The sequence below is a fragment of the Cervus elaphus genome, chromosome X (assembly GCF_910594005.1).
Source record: "Cervus elaphus chromosome X, mCerEla1.1, whole genome shotgun sequence".
NCBI lineage: Eukaryota > Metazoa > Chordata > Mammalia > Artiodactyla > Cervidae > Cervus > Cervus elaphus.
In genome coordinates, this window is record NC_057848.1 from 100,317,232 (window position 1) to 100,342,361 (window position 25,130).

At 34.5% G+C, this 25,130-nt stretch overlaps 1 protein-coding gene across 9 annotated transcripts in view; it reads left to right on the plus strand.

The window, feature by feature from the left end:
* RPS6KA6 (ribosomal protein S6 kinase A6) overlaps positions 1 to 25,130 on the plus strand; it is a 241,360-nt gene that overhangs the window by 147,552 nt on the left and 68,678 nt on the right. For all 9 annotated transcript variants that reach the window (XM_043897083.1, XM_043897076.1, XM_043897075.1 and 6 more), the window contains 6 exons: positions 5,496 to 5,602; positions 5,855 to 5,892; positions 18,701 to 18,843; positions 21,516 to 21,586; positions 21,821 to 21,909; positions 22,755 to 22,813. In XM_043897083.1, coding sequence (XP_043753018.1) covers positions 5,496 to 5,602; positions 5,855 to 5,892; positions 18,701 to 18,843; positions 21,516 to 21,586; positions 21,821 to 21,909; positions 22,755 to 22,813 — 507 coding nt within the window. The remainder of the gene's footprint in view (positions 1 to 5,495; positions 5,603 to 5,854; positions 5,893 to 18,700; positions 18,844 to 21,515; positions 21,587 to 21,820; positions 21,910 to 22,754; positions 22,814 to 25,130) is intronic.

Sequence of the window (25,130 nt, forward strand, 5' to 3'; positions counted from 1 at the left end):
TCCCTTGGACTGCAAGGAAATCAAGCCAGTCAATCCTAAAGGAAATCATCACCTGAATATTCACTGGAAGTACTGATGCTGAAGCTTCAGGTCTGTGGCCTCCTGTTGTGAAGGAGCAACTCATTGGAAAAGACCCTGTTGCTGGGGAATGTAGAAGGCAATAGAGAAGATGGTGGCAGAGAATGAGATAGTTGAATAATATCACTGACTCAGTGCACATGAATTTCAGCAAACTCTGGAGATAATGAAGGGCAGAGGATCCTGGAGTGCTTCCATCCATGGGGCCACAGATTGTCAGACACGATGTAGTACCTGAACAATAACAAAAATGCTTTCTTTGTTTAATTACCTTGTATTTTTTGTTGACAATCAGTTGATTGTATACATGAAGATCTATTAATATGTCTAGATATTCTTTTCTGTTTGTCTATCCTTATGCCAATACAACACTTTCTTGATTCCTTTATATTTATAAAATATCTATAAATATTTATAAAAACTCAGATTGTGCACGTCCTTGAGGTTTGCTCGTCTTTTTCAAAGTTGTTTTGCCTCTTCTAGGTCTTTTGCATTTCCATATTGATTTAAAAAGAAGTTTTCCACTTTGTACAAAAAAGCCTGCTGGGATTTGGATTGGATTGCATTGAATCTATAGTTCAGTTTGTATATAATTGAAATTTTCAGTGTTGAGTTTTCTAATCCATGAAGATAGTATTTCTCTCCATTTATTTAAGTCTTTTTAAATTTCTCTCACCAATATCTTGTCATTTTCAGCATATAGATCTTTTACGTGTTTTGTCAGATTTGTCTCTGAATATTTTTCTTTTTAAAAACTGCCATTGTAAGTAGAATTACTTCTTAATTTTATTTACAAATGGATGAAAATACTACTCTTTTTGGATATTGAATTTTGTATTTTAAAATATAACTAAACTTATTTTATCTAGCAGCACTTTGATAGACTACTAATAGAACTTCCTATTTTTAACCCACATAAGGAGTTTTACTTCTTTTCCGTTATGGACTCATTTATTTGTCTTTGTAACGCTGACTTGACCCCCCTAGGTCCTTTTGAAAAGTATCAATAAGTGCAGACACTCTTGCCTTATTTCTGATTTTAGGAGGAAAGCATATTTTCATCATGAATTACAAAGTTAAGTTCTTTATCAGATTGAGAAATTTCCCTTCTATTACTAGTTTGTTGAGAGTTTTTATCAGGGATGCATGTTTGATTTTGTGAAACACTTTTTTTGGTTTGCAGTTATTGAGATAATGATCATTTTTTTTCTTCTTTAATCTTTATTTATTGACTGTACTGGATCTTCATTGCTATGCACAGGCTTTCTCTAATTGTGGTGTGTGGGCTTCCCATTGTGATGCCTTCTCCTGTTGTGGAGCATGGGCTCTAGGGCCCATAGGCTTTAGTAGCTGTGGTATATTGGCTCAGTAATTGCAGCACATGTGTTCTAGAGCATGAGCTTAGTGGCTGTGGCACACAGGACCTAGTTGCCCCACAGTGTATAGGATGTTCCCAGACCTGTAATCGAACCCTTGTCCCTTGAATTGGCAGGCAGATTCTATACACTGGACCACCAGGCAAGTCCTCTTTAAACTTTTAGTATGGTGAATTACATTGAACTAATTGTCAAATGTTGAAGCAGTCTTGCATCTGTGGGTGAACTCCATGCAGTGATGATGTATTATCCTTTTTGTATATTATTGGATGATATTTACTAAAAGTTTGTTAAGAATTTTTGCATCTATTTTCATGAGAGATATTTGACTGTAGTTTTCTTTATTGATCATATCTAATTTTGGTGTCAGAGCAATTCTGGTTTCATAGAATGAGTTGGGTAGAATTTTCTTCCCTTCAATTTTCTGCAAAAGCTCAATGTTACATTGTCCTTAAGTGATTTGTAGAATTCACTAGTGTAGCTATCTGGGCCTGAAGTGTTTTTTTTAATGGTACAGTGTTTAACTATAAATTCAGTTTTTTTAAAGTTACTTTTTTAAAGTATCTTATGTCTTTTAAGGAATTTATGCATTTCATCAGAGTTACCAAATTCATTGGCATAAAGTTGTTCATAGTATCCTCTTGTTATGATTTTTATAGGTATAGAATCATTGTTGTTGATATCATCATGCATGATATTGGTATTTTGTGTCTTCTCCTTTTTCTGTCTCGCTTAGGCTTGGTAGATTGTTACCAATTTTATTGTTCTCCTCAAAGAACCAAGAGTTTTTACTTTCAGTGATTTTTCTCTATTGTATTTCTTCTGTTTTCTATTTCTACTTTAATATTTATTACTTCATTTTTTTCTGCTTAATTTGTGTTTCACTAGCTTTTCTGGTTTTTAAGATGGAAACAGAAGTTATTGATTTAAGACATTTGCTTCTTTTCTAATATAAGTGTGTAGTGTTATAAGTGTCACTCTAAATACTAATTTAGCACCATCTCACAAATTTTGAATTGTGATGCTTTTATTTTCCTTTAGTTCAACATGTTTTCCAATTTCCTTTTACTTCTTTTACTCATAGGCTATTTACAAGTATGTGAATTAATTTTAAAATATTTAGGCAGCTTCCAGATAAATTTCTATTATTGTTTTCTAATTAAATTTTATTTTAGTCAAACAGCACAGTTTGTATGACTTGAATTCCCTTAAATTCACTTAAAATGTTTTATGCTTCACAATATGGTATATCTTGGTAAATTGTTCAATGTGTACTTGAGAAGAATGTGTATTATGATTTTGGGTACTGGAAAGTTCTCTAAATGTCAGTTAGATTAAGTTGTTTGATAGTTGGTTTTAAGTCTCCTTTATTTTTCCTAACTCTCTGTCTATATGTTATAAAAATTTTTAAGAGTCAATGGTTGAAACTTTTGACTATAATTATGGACTTATCTGTTTCTTTTTGAATTTCTGTCAAATTTTGCTTCACATATTTCAAAGTTCTGTTATTAAGTGCATAAACCTTTAAGATTATCATTCCATCTTAGTGAATTTACCCTTTATCATTATGAGATGACTGACTTTATCCTTAATAATATTCTTTGCTTTGAAATCTACATTGATATTAATCTAGGTTTTTAAAAAAATTATTTAGTTTGGTATAGTGTTTTTCATATTTTTAGTTAATTTATTTGTCTTTATATTTAATGTGCTATACTTAAGGCACCATATAATTATCTTGTTTTTTATATAGTCTGAAAATTTATGCTTTTTAATAGGTGTGTCAGACTTGTTACATTTAATATGATTATTGATATGATTGGGTTTAAATCTCCCATCTTTCTTTTTGTGGGTTTTTTTTTTTTTTGGTTCCTTCTATTCTTTTATTTCTCTTTTTCTCTGCTATCTTTTTATCTTCAGTTAGCTTTTTATGAAAATAACATTTCATTGTGTTATTTTAGTAGTTCTTTTAGGCTTTGTAGTATAAATCTTTAACTCAGCAGTCAGGAATCTATAGTCTCAGGCCAAATATGGCCTGCTGCTATTTTTTGTAAACAAAGTTTTATTGTAACACAACCACACCCATGTGGTTAAGTATTGTCTATGGTTAGTTTATCACTCTGAGTGTCCATTACATAAGGTGGCGATAATACCAACCTCATAAGGTTGTTTGGAAGATTGTAATAACATAATGAATGAAAAGTTTAAACTATAAACTGGCAAGTATATTATCTCATCATGAAATTGTCTTTGAGGAAAACCTCATGAGGGACATAAATAAGAAACTTACTATTATGTGCCAGTCACTTTTCATTCATTATCTTCCAAACAACCTTATGAAGTCAGTGTTATCACCACCTTACATAAGGACACTCAGAATGATAAACTAACCTGCCCAGAAAAACATATAATTGCCATAAGCTATAAATTGGGCTTTCTTAGTGGTGCAGTGGAGAAGACTCTGCCTGCCAGTGCACGAGACACAGGATCCCTGGAAAGGGAAGTGGCAACCCACTCCAAATTCTTGCCTGGGAAGTCCCATGGACAGAGGAGCCTGGCGGGCTACAGTTCATAGGGTCACAAAGAGTCCCACACAATTTAGTGACTAAAACAACAACAACAAACAAAACTATAGACTGTTTCTTCTTTTAGAGTTTCAAAGATTTTTGTTTAGGGCTTTCTTATGTGTTACATTTCAATGAATGCTTTGATTAGCCTTCTTCAAAGGTGAAATAGGTAACATCTGTTTTTCTTCCTAATAAAATATCAAGTGAAAATGTTCTTATACTTTTACCATTATGATATTCAAATGAATTCTCCTGAAACTTAGATAATGAAAGTCTTTGTTTTTCTGCATATTATTTTAAAAAATGAGTGGAGCATCAAAATTTATCTTTAGTTGCTCATTCTCAGTAATTTTACTAGTAACCTTAATCTGCATAATATAATTCAGTGGCCATGATTCTCAGTGGACAAGCCAGTTTCAAGATTTTATGATATGTCATTCAAATTTTGAACTTTCTTAATAATCTATATATTTCTTTAATGAAAATAAAAAATTTCTAGACAAGTTATTTGTTTTGCCAATTAGAAGCCCTTGCTAAATCTTAACAATTACATCTAATGGTTGAGTAGTGCCCAATTTTGTGTTTAAATTAACACTTACTTATGAATATAGATGTAAACCTATAATAATACCACCTCATCTTTGCACACATAGAATTTTATAGTTTACAAAGCTTTTTCTCCCCCACATAAACTAAGATGACTCTTAAAACTATCTTGTTAAGTAGATGTAGCCGATGCTATTATCCTTATTTTACAGGTTTAGAAACTTAAGCCCAGAGGGCTAAGTGACGTGTCAGACATTATACTGCTAATTCTAAGTCCAGTGCACTTTTCACTTTATCAGAGTTACTCTATTCCCAGGCACAAAAGATTGAGGAATTCAGTGCCTTTAGACCCATGTATTCTACTGGCAGAAGAATCCTGGACCTACCCCTTAGGTCAGAGATTGGATTTAGAATTGTGTTTAATGTAAGAGTTACTAATTGACAACTTATATTAGTAATAGAAACCTTAGGTTAGTAGACCTGCTAAAAGCAAAATTATCACTGAGATGTGATAGTAGACAATGAAAGAGAAAATAGTAGAAATAGTGGAATTCCAGTACTAAAACAAAATATCCAATATATTGTAAAAATCCTGAGAATATCCCTATATATTAGTGTACTAAAATTAATAATTAAGTTATGATAATAAATCATTTTTAAAAAGTTAAATCTGTGTGATAGATTCAGTGTAAATAGATATGCAAACTGCATAATGTATTTTAGGAAGATCTACATTAAAATGATTAATAGTGAGAAAAGGATTCTTTTTTTGTTTGAGAGGATTCTTGAAGAGGTTAATTTCATCTGTATACTTGTTTTATTTTCCTGTTTGCCTAGATTTGTCTGTTTCCTGTTTTTAAAAGAAGAAAATTTAAATAATTGCAACATAGAAAAAAGGATGAAATGGTAAATTATTATTTTATTCTAGGTTCTGTTTACAGAGGAAGATGTGAAATTCTACCTTGCAGAACTAGCCCTTGCTTTGGATCATCTGCATCGATTAGGAATTGTATATAGAGACCTGAAGCCAGAAAAGTAAAGTTGTATTCTTTTTATGTATACCTGTTCCCAGTATTTCTGTAACTACTATTTTCTCCATTAAGTCTGTTATTTTAAAGATTCTATGAAAATATACATGAATTATACAATTATATGAAACATACTTTGAAAAGTAATCTTCATCAGATACCCATTGATTTTAAATTAGTCATTTCAAAATTTTCTGGTATATCAAATTTTATATGAATATTTTATCCTGTGTTGTTGAATGTGAATTTTGATTTACAGCATTTTGCTTGATGAAATAGGACATATCAAGTTAACAGGTATGCAAATTTTCTTACTCTATCCTAAGCCTGTTTTCTGTTTTTATTAATATGTATATTTGTGTAAGCCTTTTTTTCCTCTTTCATGATTTAATTTGCATTTTATTCATTTCTTTAGTGAACTAAAATTCATTTAAAGGGTAGATAGCTCTCAATATGCTCTAATTGTAATACAAAAAAATATACAATAGTGTCATTGTTCTCATTAAGAAATGACATTTGGTTTTCTAGGTAAAAGCACATCATTTTTGTTTCAGTCTAGACTGAAAGATTTATCATAAGTAGTTACCACATTTGAAATATAGTGAATTATAAACTTTTAAACCAGGTTTTCATAATCAGAAGTTCATTTTATTCTTTCTTTTTTTTTTTTTGGTTAAAGACACATTTTATTTTTTACTTTATTTTGAATGTTGAGTGTTTACAGTATATAACACACTCTGCTAATTCTCACAGGACTCAGGCATAAAGCCTCCTTATTTTTTTTTTTTCTCAAGCCTCCTTATTATACCATTAAAATCTTTTACTTTCAAATGATTATAGACTAACAATAAGTTGCAAAAATAGTACCATCACCCAGCTTCCCCTATGGTGACATTTTATAAAATTACTACTGCATTATCAAACTCAGGAAATTGATAGGTACAGTAGAACTAACTAGACTATATACTTTACTTGGATTTCACCAGTTTTTGCATGTATTCATTTTTTTGTTTGTCTCCATGACATTATATCCATATATGTAGATTTGAATATTATCATCATTATCAATAAGCAGAACTGATCTACAACCATATCTGTCCATTTATAATCACAACTCTTCACCCCTTCTTTAACTCCTGGCAACCACTTATCTGCTGTACATCTCCTAGTTTGTTATTTTAAGAATATGATACAAATAGAACTGTACAGTAGTCACATACCTGGACATTTATCCTAGAGAAATAAAAACTTACATGCACACAAAAAATCTATACATGAATTTTCGTAGCAGCTCTATTTGAAATGGCCCACGGCTGGAAATGTCCAAGATGTCCTTCAAAGAGTGAATGGATGGATGCATCTATGCAGTAGAATACTACCCAGCAGTATATGCAGCAACTTGGACTGGGCATTATGCTGAGTGAGCCACTCTCAAAAGGTTACTTATGTTTTAAATAGGTAGTAAATTCTGTATTTAATTATCAGAATGTTAAAAAAGAGATAAAATGAAGATATGGTCTTTACAAAGAAGTTTGGACCAGTACACTTTAAAGGTAAGTTTCTTTAAATTCGTAAGTATACTGCTTCAGTGAAAAGTAAAGTATGAAGTTGTTAACTTTGAAAGCTCAAGTAAATGTGACAAAGTTAAAGTAAAGTTTAGTAAATCTTACTCATTCACAGCCTGGTTATCTTTCTCATACATGAGACAATCAAAGCAAATTTAAACAGATTCAGAGTAGGTTCTATCCTTGGGTCAGGAACATCCCCTGGAGGAGGGCAGGGCAATCCACTCCAGTATTCTTGCCTGTAGAATCCCATGGACAGAGCAAGTAGCCTGGCAGGCTACAATCCATAGGGTTGCAAAGAGTCAGACATGACTGAAGTGACTTAGCATGCATGCACGAGAGAACAAGGAAGAAAAATATGAAGAGAGAACAGTAGAGTTTTGAAATTTTATACAAAGTATATATTTTTATTTTATAACAATCAGTCTTTAATTGGAAAGCTAATTATATTTAATTCTTTTCATTTTTCTTAATAAATTATGCTTGTTTTGTCTCAGATGAGGAAGGAAAGTAGGGAAAGAGTAGAATACATTCTGCCTTTCTCTGTCTTCTACATTAAGGTTAATTGGGTGAATAATGATATCAACTTGTTTTATATTTAGTCTTATAATATGAACTGTGCTGTTATACCTTTTGGACTTAAATTGACTAAGGAGTAAAGAATGTTTAGAATCAATGTTAATTTATAAGCAAGGGACTCAAGGCTTATAATGGAAAGAAACTGTGATTTATGTTTATTTTTAAATAATTCAGTCTATATTCCTTTAAAGTGACACCAATATTTCTTTAACGAAAGTGCACAAGGATAAATATTAGCTAATTTACAGTTTAATGATTATAACCTAATTCGAAGTTTAACCTTTCCACATTCCAGTGTGGTTGGTTAAAGATACCTCATAGCAAGCATCAGTACGTTAAGACATTTCAGTTTTTTCTTTCCTTTTTCTTTTTATTCTTCCTTTCTTTCTCTTTTTGCTTCCTTTCTTATGTGCTGTGCCTGTTTCCTCCTTCCTTCTCTCCCCTTCCTTCCATTTTGAATACTATCATCAAAAGTGCTATTTGCTATTTGTCTTTGATACCAGTGATCTCAAGTGATTTAGGAGTGTCTTTTCTAGTTATGGTCTTCCTCAGCATTCTAAGTTTCCCCAGAATAATCTTAGAAGATTACCTTTTTTTAGAAGATAACTTTTTTTTCCATTACCTGTTCACTTTAAAAATCCTCCAAATAAGAGTAATAGACTTTTTAGCAGATTAATCTGGAATAGCAGCAGACTATAGAAAGGTTCCTTTATATGACTGTACTTTGAGCCTGATTGACCTCATGCTGGGATTATGTTTGTATATCGAAGATCAGTAGAATTAAACTGAATATTCCCCAAATACATGTGTACTTGCCAATATATTATTGATATTGTCTTTATGTCTTAGTTTTTCTTTTCTTTTTTTTTTTTTTTCTTCTGGAATGCCATCTCCTAGTTTTGTAAAAACAAACTAATTACATGACTTGCCTGGTTTAGAAAAAGGTTACTCATTATACCCTATTAAAATTATAAATTGAACACAATTGATTTGAACTGTCTGTGGTTGCTATGTTTTCTTTTTTAAACTTTTAAATACCTACTTTAATAGTTTTTCAGACACTCTGGTTTTAAATACAGCTGCTTATAATATAGTTTAAAATCTAATCTGGAAGAGTAAGTCATCCCTTATCTCTGCTTTTCACTATTCTGGTTTTTTATTTGGTGAACTGTGTTACTCATTTTTATCAGCAAGCTGTGGAATTTATAGATGAATCACAGATCATGTTGGCTGCTTCTTTGAAGCAGACAGAAACATTACACAGCTGTCTCTCCCTGAGTTCAGTTTTGCTTTTTCAGGTTTGCAGGCTTTGGCCAGTCTGGTAAATGGGCTGAGTCATATATAGTACTTTCAGTGAGCCCTTCAAGTTCTCTTTTTCAATTCAGTTCAGTTCAGTCGCTCAGTTGTGTCCGACTCTGTGACCCCATGGACTACAGCATGCCAGGCTTCCCTGTCCATTACCAACTCCCAGAGCTTTCTCAGACTCAAGTCCATCGAGTTGGTGATGCCATCCAACCATCTCATCCTGTTGTCCCCTTTTCTTCCTGCCTTCAATCTTTCCCAGCATCAGGGTCTTTTCCAGCGAGTCAGTTCTTCGCATCAGGTGGCCAAAGGATTGGAGCTTCAGCTTCTGCATCAGCACTTCTAATGAATATTCAGGACTGATTTCCTTTACAATGGACTGGTTGAATCTCCTTGCAGTCCAAGGGACTCTCAAGAGTCTTCTCTAACACCAAAGTTCAAAAGGATCAATTCTTCAATACTCAGCTTTCTTTATGGTCCAACTCTCACATCCATACATGACTACTGTAAAAACTATAGCTTTGACTAGAGGGACCTTTGTTGGAAAAGTAATATCTCTCTCTGCCTTTTAACATGCTGTCTAGGTTGATCATAGCTTTACTTCCAAGGAGTAAACGTCTTTTAATTTCATGGCTGCAGTCACCATCTGCAGTGATTTTGGAGCCCCCAAATATAAAGTCTGTCACTGTTTCCAATGTTTCTCCATGTATTTGCCATGAAGTGATGGGACTAGATAATCACGATGGTGTGATCACTCACCTAGAGCCAGACATCCTGGAATGTGAAGTCAAGTGGGCCTTAGAAAGCATCACTACGAACAAAGCTAGTGGAGGTGATGGAATTCCAGTTGAGCTATTTCAATTCCTGAAAGATGATGCTGTGAAAGTGCTGCACTCAATATGCCAGCAAATTTGGAAAACTCAGCAGTGGCCGCAGGACTGGAAAAGGTCAGTTTTCATTCCAATCCCAAAGAAAGGCAATCCCAGAGAATACTCAAGCTATCGCACAATTGCACTCATCTCACACACTAGTAAAGTAATGTTCAAAATTCTCCAAGCCAGGCTTCAGCAATACGTGAACCGTGAAATTCCAGATGTTCAAGCTGGTTTTAGAAAAGGCAGAGGAACCAGAGATGAAATTGCCAACATCCGCTGGATCATCGAAAAACAAGAGAGTTCCAGAAAAACATCTATTTCTGCTTTATTGACCATGTCAAAGCCTTTGACTGTGTGGATAGCAATAAACTGTGGAAAATTCTGAAGGAAATGGGAATACCAAACCACCTGACCTGCCTCTTGATAAACCTGTATGCAGGTTAGGAAGCAACAGTTAGAACTGGATATGTAACAACAGACTGGTTCCAAATAGGAAAAGGAGTATGTCAAGACTGTATATTGTCACCCTGCTTATTTAACTTCTATGCAGAGTACATCATGAGAAATGCTGGGCTGGAAGAAGCACAAGCTGGAATCAAGATTGCCAGGAGAAATATCAATAACCTAAGATATGCAGATGGTACCACTCTTATGGCAGAAAGTGAAGAGGAATTAAAAAAGCTCTTGATGAAAGTGAAAGAGGAGAGTGAAAAAGCTGGCTTAAAGCTCAACATTCAGAAAACTAAGACCATGGCATCTTGTCCCATCACTTCATGGGAAATAGATGGGAGACAGTGGAAACAATGTCAGATTTTATTTTTGGGGGCTCCAAAATCACTACAGATGGTGATTGCAGCCATGAAATTAAAAGACACTTACTCCTTGGAAGGAAAGTTATGACCAACCTAGATAGCATATTAAAAAGCAGAGACATTACTTTGCCAACAAAGGTCCGTCTAGTCGAGGCTATGGTTTTTCCAGTGGTCATATATGGATGTGAGAGTTGGACTATGAAGAAAGCTGAGTGCCGAAGGATTGATGCTTTTGAACTGTGGTGTTGGAGAGGACTCTTGAGAGTGCCTTGGACTGCAAGGAGATCCAACCAGTCCATCCTAAAGGAGATCAGTCCTGGGTGTTCATTGGAATGACTGATGTTGAAGCTGAAACTCCAGTACTTTGGCTACCTCATGCGAAGAGTTGACTCATTGGAAAAGACCCTGATGCTGGGAGGGGTTGGGAGCAGGAGGGGACGGGGACGACAGAGGATGAGATGGCTGGATGGCATCACAGACTTGATGGACATGAATTTGAGTAAACTCCTGGAGTTGGTGATGGACAGGGAGGCTTGGCGTGCTGCGATTCATGGGGTCACAGTCAGACACGACTGAGCAACTGAACTGAACTGAACTGAACTGATGGGACTGGATGCCATGATCTTCGTTTTTTGAATGTTGAGTTTTAAGCCAGCTTTTTCACTCTCCTCTTCCACTTTCTTCAAGAGGCTCTTTGGTTCTCTATGCTTTTTGCCATAAGGGTGTTATCATCTGCCTATCTGAGATTATTGCTATTTCTCCCTGCAATCTTGATTCCAGCTTGTGCTTCATCCAACCTGACATTTTGCATGATGTACCCTGCATATAAGTTAAATAAATAGAGTGACAATATAATACAGCCTTGACATCCTCATTTCCCAATTTGGAACCAATCCTTTGTTCCATGTCCCATTCTAACTGTTGCTTCTTGACTTGCATATAGATATCTCAGGAGGCAGATAAGGTGGTCTGGTCTCTTTTTAGGCAAAAGAACTAATAACTCTGAGACAATAGCTCGATTAAGAACACTTAGTCTTGGAAATGAAAAGGCATGAAGGGGCAGAACTGAGAATCTAGTGTGGGGAGAAGGTGCCATGGATGGGGAAGGTCAGGCATTTGGACAAGGATGGGTGTAAGAGTATCACAAACCTGGGTAGGATAGGGAATCTGGAGTCAGCAGAATCACTTCTGAGAGACAGAATTCAGAACTAATTTCTAGAAGGAGAGGGGAAGGAAAAATATACAGCGTCAAAAATTAAATCACACAGTACTTGAGCTGAACACTTAAGGAAAAATGTATACATTATAAAACGTTTTAAGTAATTTTTATGGCTATCTGAAAATTAGTCATTGAAATTACTTTTTTCATTTATTATTTTTTATTGGGAGTATAACTGCTTTACAGTTGTGTTTCTGCTGTACAGCCAAATTAAACAGCTATATGTGTACATATATCCTCTCCCTCTTAAAACTCACATCCCACCCCTTTAGGCCATCACAAAGCATTGAGCTGAGCTCCCTGTGCTATACAGCAGCTGCCCAGTAGCTATCTATTTTACACATGGTGGTATGTATATGTTAATGCTCGTTCCACCCTCTCTTTCCCCTGCTGTTTTCACCAGTCCTCCATCTGCATCTCTATTCCTGCCCTGAAAATGCATTCATATGTAATATTTTATATATAGTAGATACTCATAGACATACTGTGTTTTGGGCATGCTTTTGAAGGTGGCTTAGGTGGTGAAGAGTCTGCCTGCAATGCGGGAGACATAGGATCCATCCCTGGGTCGGGAAGATCCCCTGGAGAAGGAAATGGCAACCCTCTCCAGTATTCTTGCCTGGAAAATCCCATGGATGGAGGAGCCTGGCAGGCTACATACCATGGGGTTGCAAAGAGTGGGACAGGACTGAGTGATTTCACTTTCACTTCGAAATTTAAAGTCTTTAAAAGAGTCATTTAAAGAAACAAAGATATACTCCCTCCTCACACATAGCCCCGCCCAGAACCCTTTATATAGCTGATTTCTACGTTTTCTTTTCAAATTAGTGGTTTGGTAAAACCACTGATTAACATATGTCTTATTCAATCTCGTAGCTAACTTTTATGATAAAAATTTTTGTCACTTGATTACCAAGCAAATTCTGGTGTTAAATGTCAATTTTGTCAGAAGTAGTACAGCAAAGGACCTTTATAGACTGATGTAAATCTCTGAAAAGTAATAGAGAGTTTTCTTCCCTTCGTCCCTCTCTCTGGAATGGCCAAAGAAGCCAACGTTCTTCTCTACAAACTATGTTGTTACGTTCAGCTGAACTGACCTTAGAGACTGGGTTTTATTACATTTAATTTTGAAATGGAATAATAGAGTTTAAGAGCCTTAAAATGTAGAAAAAGAACCTGGTAGTACATTAAGAAGGTTTTTTAAAATTATACTGAATATCATAATGAATTGTTATTATATAAGAATAAGTAATTTTTAAATGGAAATATTGAATATAGTTAGAAAATCAGTTTCAAGGGGCCTTAAAATTAAGTATTATTTTTTCATTTTACAATAGATATATATAGTTTATAACTTTTTCATTTATAGAATTAGCATATAATCTACATGGATTAAAACATATTGTTCAAATTCTTGTGATAATGGAATTCATATCTTGAGTGCATCATTGTCATTATTGTGGTTGTAATGTCATAACATAATTTTGTAAGATATTATCATGGGGGGAACTGGCTTAAGGGTAAATAGGATTTCTGTAGTATTTCATATAATTGCATGTGAACCTAGAGTTGTCTCAAAATAGAAAAGGTTATTTTTTAAATTATGTTTTTGTGTAGAGTTCGGCAAGCTTTGACAAAATGCAGTCTTACAACTACCACCAGCATCAAGATAGAAGACAGTTATATCACCCCCTAGAATTTACCATTGTAAATTAGTTCTCCCTTTACCACTTAACAACCACCAATCTGCTTTCTGGCTCTGTGGTTTTGGCTTTTCCACAAAATGATAATAATTAGAGGAAGACAGTATAAAATCTTTTGAATCTGGCTTTATTTACTTAGTGTAGTACATTTGAGATTCATATATATTGTTGTGTGTATCAATAATTTTTTTTTATTGCTGAGTTGTATTCCATTTTATGATGGTACCATGGTTTGCTTATCTAGTTCCCAATTAAGGGGCATGTGGGTTGTTTCCTGTTTTAAACAGTGGCAAATAAAGCCACTATAAATGTTTTTGTACAGATTTTATGTGAACATAAATTTTTATTTCCATTCAGTAATTACCAAAGTAGTGGGATTAGTTGGTCATATGGGAAGTGTATGTTTAACTTAATGAGAAGCCTCCAAACTGTTTTCCAAAGTAGTTGTATCATTTTGCATATCTATCAGTGATGTGTGAGAGCTCCAGCCACTCTGCGTCCTTGCCATTACATGGTATTGTCAGTATTTTTTACTTTACCTCCTCTAAAAGGCATATGGTAATATCTCATTGTTATTTTAATTTGCATTTCCCTAATAAATGATGGCATTGATCATCTTTCATGTGTTTCTTGGGAGAAGTATGTGTTCAGAATTTTTGCCCATTAAAAAATTGGATTATTTGTCTTCTTATTATTGACTTCTGAGATTTTAAAAATATACCCTGAGTACAAGTCCTTTGTCTAATATGTGATTTTCACATATTTTCTCCCAGTCTGTAGCTTCTTTATAATTTTCTCAGCAGTGTATTTTGAAGAGCACTTTTTAACTTTGATAAAATCCAGTTATCAGCTTTTTTCTTTTATGGATTATACTTTTGATATTGTACCTAAGAAATATTTGCCTAACTCAAGATCACAAAGATTTTCTTCTATATTTCTTTTTAAAAATTTTGCAGTTTTAAGTTTTACACTTAGTTCTATGATTCACTTTGAGTTAATGTTTATTTGTGGTAGAGGATGGGTTTTTGTTTTGTGGTTGTTTTCAGTCACTGAGTTGTGTCTGACTCTGCAACCTCATGGACTACAACTCACCAGGCTCCTCTGTCCTCCACTGTGTCCCAGAGGTTGCTCAAATTTGTGTCCATGGAGTTTGTGATATTATCTAACCATCTTGTTCTCTGCATCCTGCTTCTCCTTTGGCCTTCAATCTTTCAATGGGATCTTTTCCAATGAGTCAGCTTTTCACATCAGGTGGCCAAAGTATTGGAGCTTCAGCATCCAATCCTTCCAATGAATATTCAGGATTGATTTCCTCTAGGATTGACTGGTTTGGTCTCTTTGCAGTCCAGGAAACTTTCAAGAGTATTCTCCAACACCACAGTTCAAAAGCATAAATTCTTCAGCACTCAGCCTTCTTTATGGTCCAACTCTTATATCCGTACATGACTACTGGAAAAACCATAGCTTTGACTATACAGCCTTTTGACAGCAAAGTGATGTCTCTGCTTTTTAATATGCTGTCTAGGTTTGTCAAAGCTTTCCTTCCAAGGAGCAAGCATCTTTTAATTTCATGGCTGCCATCACCATCCACAGTGATTTTGTAGTCCAAACAAATAGAATCTGTCATGGTTTCCCCTTTCTCCCCCTCTCTTTGTCGTGAAGTGATAGGACTGTGTTCCATGATCTGAGTTTTTTGAATACTGAATTTCAAGTCAGCTTTCTCACTCTTCTCTTTCACACTCTCAAGGGGCTCATTAGTTCCTCTCTAGTTTCTGCCTTTAAGCAGACTTTTACATATTGACACCCTGTTATTCTGGCACCGTTTATTAAAAAGACTGACCGTTTTTTCCCCCATGAAGTTGCTTTTACACCTTTGTCAGAAATCAGCTGGCAATATATACCCAGTTCTGTTATCAGTTCAGTCGCTCAGTTTTGTCTGACTCTTTGCAACCTCATGGACTGCAGTGCACCAGGCTTTCCTGTCCATCACCAACTCCCAGCGCTTACTCAAACTCATGTCCATCAAGTCGGTGATGCCTTCCAACCATCTCATCCTCTATCATCCCCTTCTCTTCCTGCCTTCAAACTTTCCCAGCATCAGGGTCTTTTCTGGTGAGTCAGTTCTTCGCATCAGGTGGCCAAATTATTGGAGTTTCAGCTTCAGCATCAGTCGTTCCAATGAATATTCAGGGTTGCTTTCTTTAGGATTGACTGGTTGAATCTCCTTGCAGTTCAAGGGACTCTCAAGAGTCTTCTCCAACACCACTGTTCAAAAGCATCAATTTTTTGGTGCTTAGCTTTTTAATGGTCCAACTCTCACATGCATACATGACCCCTGAAAAAACCATAGCTTTGACTAGGTGAACCTTTGTCAGCAAAGTAATTTCTCTGCTTTTTAATATGATATCTAGAGTTGTCATAGCTTTTCTTCCAAGGAGCAAGAATCTTTTAATTTCATGGCTGCAGTCACCATCTACAGTGATTTTGGCTTCAACAGTATGTGAACCGAAAACTTCCAGGTGTTCAAGCTTGATTTAGAAAAGACAGGAACCAGAGATCAAATTGCCAACATCTGCTGGATCATAGAAAAAGCAAGAGAATTCCAGGAAAACATCTACTTCTGCTTCATTGACTCTACTAAAGGCTTATTGTGTGGATCACAACAAACCTTGGAAAATTCTTAAAGAGATGGGAATACCAGATCACCTGACCTGCCTCCTGAGAAATCTGTATTCAGGTCAAGAAGCAGCAGTTAGAACCAGACATGGAACAATGGACTGGTTCCAAATTGGGAAAGGAGTACAACAAGGCTGTATGTTGTCACCCTGCTTATTTATCTTATATGCAGAGTATATCATGCATAATGTCTGGTTGGATGAATCACAAGCTGGAATAAAGATTTCAGGGAGAAATATCAATAACCTCAGATTTGCAGATGACACCATCCTTTATGGCAGAGAGCGAAGAGGAACTAAAGAGCCTCTTGATTGAGGTGAAAGAGGAGAGTGAAAAACCTGGCTTAAAACTCAACATTCAGAAAATGAAGAACATGGCACCTGGTCCTGTCACTTCATGGAAGATAGATGGGGAAACAATGGAAACAGTGACAGACTTTATTTTCTCAGGCTCCAAAATCACTGCAGATGGTGACTGCAGCTATGAAATTAAAAGACACCGGCTCCTTGGAAGAAAAGCTATGACAAATCTAGACACCATATTTAAAAGCAGAGACATTTCTTTGCCGACCAAGGTCTATATGGTCAAAGCTCTGGTTTTTCCAGGAGTCACGTATGGATGGGAGAGCTGGACCATAAGGAAGGTTGAGGGCCAGAAAAGTCATGCTTTTGAACTGTGGTGTTGGAGAAGACTCCTGAGAGGCCCTTGGACTGCAAGGAAATCAAACCAGTCAATTCTAATGTAAATCAACCCTGAATATTCATTGCAAAAACTGATGCTGAAGCTGAAGCTCCAATACTTGGCCACCTGATGCGAAGAGCTGACTCATTAACAAAGACCCTTATGCTAGGAAAGATTGAAGGCAGGAGAAGGGGACAACACAGGATGTGATGGTTGGATGGCATCACCAACTCGATGGACATGAGTTTGAGCAAGCTCCAGGAAATGGTGAAGGACAGGGAAGCCTGGAGTGCTGTAGTCAATGGGGTCCTCAAGAGTCGGACACGAGTGAGTGACAGAACAACAATAAATATGGTATATTACCTTGACAAAAATCTTGACATTTGCTTGTAGAATGGGTATCAGAAAGATTGCAGATTGTACGTTATTATGAAAAGGTGGAAGGTAAATTATCTGGAATTGGGAGTTGTAATACTGTAGGTGAACAGGAGTAGCTCATAACACATGTGATATGCCGGTTCATGTATGTATTTCTGCTTGGCTCAGTTTAACTAGGTACAGTTTTCTAGTGTTTCACCCAGTGTTTCTTGTGGATAAAATTGCACATAAACCAACCTGAAAAATTAAATTCATGTTATAATCACCAAGCAAATTCTAGTATTAAATATTAGTTTTGTCAGAAAATAGTGAAGGACCATTGTGGAGTGGTGTAAATCTCTGAGATGTAACAGTAAAGTATAAATTATATTGGAACAGATTTGCATTTTTAAGACAAGCATCATAGCAGAACTAACTATGTATGTCAGTTCTCCAGTATAACACTGTCTTGATTACTATAGTTTTATAATAAATATTGAAGTCAGGTAGTATGATTCCTTGAATTTCCTTTTTTTTCACATTTTTCGGCTATTCTGTTTCCTTTGTCTTTTTATATAAATTTTAAATTCAGCTTGTTGATTTTTACAAAAAAAATCTTGCTGAGATTTTTATTAATGTTTCATTGACTTTGTAGATCAGTTTTGGGAGAGTCGACATCTTTAACAACATTGACTCTTCCAAACTGTAACCAATATCTCTCTCCATTTACTTAGATCTACTCTGATTCCTTTCATTAGTGTTTATAGTTTTTATCATGCTGATCTTTCATATACATACTTTGTATATTTTTATCTATGGGATTTAATGTGAGTTTTTGGTGGTATTACAAATAGGACTTTTAAAATTTCACCTTTCCATTTTTTATTGTAAGTATATGGAAATAAGGTTGATTTTTATGTACCTTTAGCTCTTTGAAGACCAAAAGCAAAAATGGAAATTCTCCAATGTCAAAGCAAAATTTGCTTTTCTAATATTTGCAAGTTAGAATCTCTTTTTTGTCTTAGTCTATTTTAAAAATCAAATCACTATAACAGTGTTAATTGTTTTCTTTTCAAAGTTGTTGAATCATATTCTAATATAGACGTGAAAATATGTATTTTTAGGATGAGGTTTAATTGCACAATTTTAAACGCTCTGATAGAGTATTGTAAAATACAAGCTTTTCTCCATGCTTTCCATTAACTGGTCTCACAAGAGCTTTCATAATGGTAATCACAGGCCATCCGTGAATACATTTAATTCGTGGTTTTGTTTCTTTTGGTATTTTCTAGTTTCTGAAAATCTTCAGATTTATTTTTGTACAATATTGTTATAGATTTTGGACTCAGCAAGGAATCAGTAGATCAAGAGAAGAAGGCCTACTCATTTTGTGGTACAGTGGAGTATATGGCTCCTGAAGTAGTAAATAGGAGAGGTCATTCCCAGAGTGCTGATTGGTGGTCATATGGTGTACTTATGGTAAGTAGTATTTTTAAAATTATGTCAATATAAATTAAATATTGTTTAGGATTTTAATCTGAGTGTTGGAATGTGTTTGCTGAGAATAGGGTTTTAAAAGTTCGTGATTGTTTTTAAAGAATTTGTGATTGGCTAGCTGTCATATAATAAGAATTAGGGTTTTGGTGTTCTGATTTCTTTTAAAGTTGCTTGATTAAAAGGCAAATGGCAGCATTTTTTTATATATGTTATTCAAATTTAAAAATTAGGAAAAAACCTGTTAGATTTTAGATTTCAGAATACTGTGTCTAGTAGTATATAATATTTTAATTAGGTATCACAGAATTTAGCACCTGTTTACTATCTTATTGTCACATTATTTCAAGCATGTCTGTAGAAAGATTATAAACCTCTTAAGGAAAGCAATCCTCTCTTCTCGTTCTACTATTCCACAATATCTAGTATATTGAGAATCTAGACTGACTAATTTGGTATAAGATTAATCATAGAGTTTGTAGTGTTAAGTACGGCAATAAATGAATAGCTATAGAATGAGATACAGTTTGCTCTAGAAACTTGATAATCCATTTTTACCTATTTATCACTGAATTACTATACGATTTATCAGTATATTAAGTGGCTCTTATAAGCCTGACATTTGGTAAGGGCAATGGATTGGGAACAGTACAATATTTGACATTTTCCTTGGCCTAAGAAGACATGCCATCTGGTTGGGGAAACAAATGTAATAGCTAAGTAAATTGTCTGGAAGTACTTTAGGAGTTCAAACAAGAATTCATTCAAGTTGATATAGGGAAAGCAGAGGAGACAGAACTTAAATTAAGCCCTGAAGGATGGATAAAATTCAGATAACTGTGTCTCAAGGATAATATTGTGATAATATTAGGAAAGACCTGGAGAACCAGTTTAACTAGAGTAGTAGTAGAGAATGAGGGTGAAGGTGGAGGAAATGAAGCTATAAGCCTATAAGCATTTGTATGCTATTTTCTGAGTGGTAAACTTTTGTAAAGTCTTAAGCAGGATGGTAGTTAGAGAAAAAATGTATTTTAAGATTAGCCTTGGTAGCATTATGTATATGGATTGCAAATGGAGGAAACTAAAAGTAGGAAGACCAAGAAGTTCTCCTTGTAAGACAGTTGTAAGATTACAAAATAAAAAAGGAAATCTTCAAGACATTTCAAAGGTAGAAATGACTGACCTTAGTAGCAGATTAAATGTCACAGATAAAGCAGAAGGAAAGGGTTAAAGACAAAGATATCTTTAAAACTTTAGGGGATTGAAAGAGTTCAGTAGAAAAGATAGTTGGGAAGGATAGCTGATATTGAAGGTGAGGAAAGAACTTACTTTTAACATGTTGCATAGTTTACTCTGGGTTCATATTTAACCCCTTGATAGTAATGAATTAGGAGAGGGCAATGGAGAGAGCATCAGAATCATCTGAAGACCTTAAATGAACAAAGAAGATAGAAACACAAACAACAAACAAATACTCTGCCAGCCAGTATATAGTTTTTTTTGAGGGGAAAGTGTGATTCCAATATATTGTCCTTCTCTTTTTCTTTTTGTTTTTTCCTTTCCACCTCTTAATCCTCTAGTCCCTGGGACAGAACCGTTACTTTAGGTTTGGAGGCAGGGGGCTGGAACTTGAGAGAGATGATTCCCATACACCATATTCCCTTCTTCATTCCCTTTCTATGACTCCTACCCCTATCACGTCAGTCTTCAGTTGAGAAACATTACTGTAAATTTGTAAGGGAAAGCTGGGGATTGAATGAGATTGAAACTGGAACCAATTTGTGAGTCATCAGTCATCAAGAGAGAGTTGAATTGATAAGCTAACTCAAGTTTTAAGTTCAGTGTCAACAGAGGACTGAGGCCAAACCCATTATTGAATCTCAGCTTAAAATTTAAATATTAGTGATATAAAAACTTTTCTTTTTAATGAGCTTCATTTTCAGATCTTTCTTTTTCCAATAGAATTTCTTTTTAAAATACCATTCTTTAATGTTCTAGTTATCTGCATTGCAGTTAACTCTCTTTAGGGAAAATATTTTCATTATGCCATGTACAAATTGAAATGGCTCAGTGTTTATTTTTACTTTTCTTTCATTGTTAAATGTTTTCTTTAAAAGCTTATCTATGTTTTAAAAGATAATGCCTCTTGTCTGGGGCTTCCCAGATGGCTCAGTGGTAAAGAATCTACCTGCCAGTGCAGGAACTGCAGGAGACAAGGGTTTGATTCCTGGGTCAGGAAGATCCCCTGGAGGGGAAATGGGAACCCACTCCAGTATTCTTGCCTAGAAAATCGTATGGACAGAGAAGCATGGTGGGTTCCAGTCCATGGGCTCACAAAAAGTTGAACATGACTGATCATGCACACCTTGTGTGTATTTCCACATTGCTTTGGTTTGGGAAACTTAGCCAAATTAGGACTGAAATAATGGTTGGTTTCATTTGCTATGTGTCATCTCTCATTTAGGCTATGTATTGTGGGGTATCAGAGGTGTATTTCCTTAAGTGACCTAGTTTTCTAGTCCTTTTTGATTGCTATCATATAGATCCTGCATGATTTGATGATCACATTTTACAAATCTCAGTTTTTTTCCTAAAGAATTTCTTTGTATATTCCAAGTTGTGCTAAACTTGTGTTATTTTGTGTTTATGTGTTTTAGTTTGAAATGCTTACTGGTACTCTGCCATTTCAAGGTAAAGACAGAAATGAGACCATGAATATGATATTAAAGTAAGTGGAAACAATTTTTTTTCCTTTGGGGAAAAATTCCTTGCTTTCAGTTTTGACAAACTTGTTATAGTTTTCATTTGACAAAAAAGAACATTTTCACACTGTCTCATTCCCTTTCACCTTACAGGGGATATTATTTGCCATTGTGAAAGTGGTCATTAATTTTTTTTTTAATTTTTCAGTTTAGAAGTATAACTAGATTTAAATGAAATTTTCCGAAATCTTCTTTTCCAGAGCAAAACTTGGAATGCCTCAGTTTCTTAGTGCTGAAGCACAAAGTCTTCTAAGGATGCTATTCAAAAGGAATCCAGCAAATAGATTGGGTATTGTTTATTTTCTTAGTTTTTATAACAAAATACTGGGAGGTATAATTATATTGGGAAGATAATTATAACTTTATGTTTTCTGGCTTAACTTCATTTACTGCTGCAATATATTTATACCTAGACTTTTACATTTTATGTATGCAAAGATTCCAGTAATCTGTTATATTTGTGATTAAAAAATGAAGTAGTCTAGTTATGTAAAACTTATATTTAATATATATCATATAATTATGTGTATCATATCAGTGTCTCTTTTGACATAATTCACAGAATTCTCCCTTGTATAGAAAAATCCTTTTTTATATTTGAAGATAATTATTTTGTTCCTTCTGTTATTCATGAAGATAAATATTATGTTTCCATAACTACTCATTATTTGACTACTTTCTTGTAGTCTTTCCCTGTATCCAAATGTGATTCTATTATCCTGTTTATGTACATGTGTTGAAATTTCAAAGTCACTTTATTCATTGCATTTTTAATTTGATATATAAATAGGAGGTCATAAGTTGAATTATGAAGAAAATAAAACTACTTAATTATTTTTTAATATTTTTAACTACTTAAAGTTTAACATTATGTTAAACATGATTTTTATTTGATTCAGAAGACATTTAAGTATTTCATGATACCCTATGTGTTTCAGCATGAACACCTGCTATTTTTTATCATATTAAATTCAAAGGACCAATTAATAAAACATCAGATAAGAAATCATAAACTTTTCACTGCAAGAAATCTATAAACTACGTGTACTCCTATTTTACAGATAACAATCTGGAGGCCAAGTAACCAAATTTTAAAAAATCAGACTGGTAAAAGAATTCTTTCCATTTTTGTAGGTTCAGAAGGAGTTGATGAAATCAAAAGACATCTTTTTTTTGCAAATATTGACTGGAATGTAAGTAGCATAGAAAGTGTATTACTGAATACCTTTAAGAAGAGCAAAAACTCAAGAGTAAATGGTAATATGTGGGCTTTGCTGATAAACTTAATCCATTTGTTTCATATTTAGTGTGAGATTTTTATTTACAAGTATAGCTTATCATGCAGTTACCTTGAACCAGCAGATGCGTGTATGATATATAGTAAATTTTTGTTTTTCATTTGTCTTACCTGTTAAGTGTGGCTAATATTCTCTTCTATTCTAGGTTGAAGAATATGGGGGAGGGAGAAAAAGGAGAAAGGGGATGAATGAAAGGGCAGATTCTTATAGAAAAAAATGAATTGTAAAGAATCTAAGATATTATTTAAAAAAATAATTTAAGATGTTATTTAATTTCAAATGATCCTTTGTCATGTATTAGAACAATTTAAATTTGCTAAGAAGTAAAAATCTTTGTATAGTTATTTCACTAAATTTTGAAAGGGCATGAAAACAAAAACAGTGAAATTCTGCCAAGTCATTTATTGAATTTTTTAAGTTGCAACTCCCAGATTAGTGAGCTTTTCACTTTTTCTTATTGTCATTTCCAACACAGCTTTATGTATTTTATGTACTATTAATCATCATAGGTAAGCATTTTTGATAATTTACTTCTGACATTGATAGTGAAAATTATCCCCAAAGAAAACATGTCTCTTTTGATTTCTAAGGCAGAGGCAGACAGCCACTATTCACTGACCAAATTATCATTTCATCTGGCTTGTAGAACAAGTTTCAGTAGCCCAATACTTTGATTTATTTTAATAGTTTTAAAACTGCAACATAACATAAGCTGTTAGCATTAATAACCTGAAAGGCCTTGTAACAAACATGGGAATTGCATTACATTTGTCTTACCTCTGTGCATTCCTCTTTCAGTATTCTTGCATTCCCTTGTCATTTTTTTCTAATGCTTCTCTACTCTTCCTTTTTCCTTAACTAGAAAAGTTAGAAATTAATTTCCATTATTTTTATATCTAAAGTTTGTTTATTGCTCTTAAATAACAAAAGAGCAGAATGTTTATGTATTTGAATAAATGAAAATTACTTTTCTATAAAGTGAAAGTAGGTTTATTGAGAGAGAGAAACGTTCCATAGGCAGAATGCAGTCTGTCTTAGAAGGCAAGAGCAACCTTTTTTTTTTTTTAAGGTTCCGCATATGAGTGAGATCTACAGTATTTGTCTTACTCTGTCAGTCAATGTCTGACTCATTGACTCTTAATTCATCCTTCTGTTGATGGACACAGGTTATTTCCATGTCTTGGGTATTGTGAATAATACTGCAATAAACATGGTGGTACAGATGTCTTTTGAGATAGTGACATTGTCTTTTGAAAAACAGATATTGTTATTTATTTTTTTTATCTTTTTAAATTAATTTTTACTTGAGTATAGTTGTTTTACAATGTTGTGTTTCTGCTGTACAGCGAAGTGAATCAGCTATGCACCCCTTCATTTTTGGATTTCCTTCCCATATAGGTCACCACAGAGCATTAGGTAGAGTTCCCTGTGCTTTACAGAAGGTCCTCACTAGTTATCTATTTATACATAATAGTGTATACCTGTCAATCTCAATCTCAAGGTTCATTGTACCTTTCCGCTTACCCCCTTGGTATCCATACATTTGTTCTCTGTGTCTGTCTTTATTTCTGCTTTGCAGATAAGTTCATCTATACCATTTTTCTAGATTCCACATATAAGAGATACTAAAGGATATTTGTCTTTCTCTTTCTGACTTAACTTCACTGTGTTTGAAAGTCTCTAGGTCTATCCACATCTCTGCAAATGACATAATTTCATTCTATGTTATGACTGAGTAATATTCCATTATTACATATGTAGCATATATTCTTTATCCATTCCTATGCTGATGGACATTTAGGTTGCTTCTGTGTCCTGGCTATTGTAAATAGTGCTGTGGTGAACATTGGGGTACATGTATCTTTTTTAATTATGTTTTTTTTCCACATATATACCCAGTAGTGAGATTTGTGGAGAAGGCAATAGCAACCCACTCCAGTACTCTTGCCTGGAAAATCCCATGGATGGAGGAGCCTGGTAGGCTACAGTCCATGTGGTCACGAAGAGTCAGGCACTACTGAGCGACTTCACTTTCACTTCCATGCATTGGAGTAGGAAATGGCAACCCACTCCAGTGTTCTTGCCTGGAGAATCCCAGGGAGGGGGAAGCCTGGTGGGCTGCCGTCTATGGGGTCGCACAGAGTCGGATACGACTGACGTGACTTAGCAGCAGCAGCAGTGAGATTTCTGGGTCATATGGCAGTTCTATTTT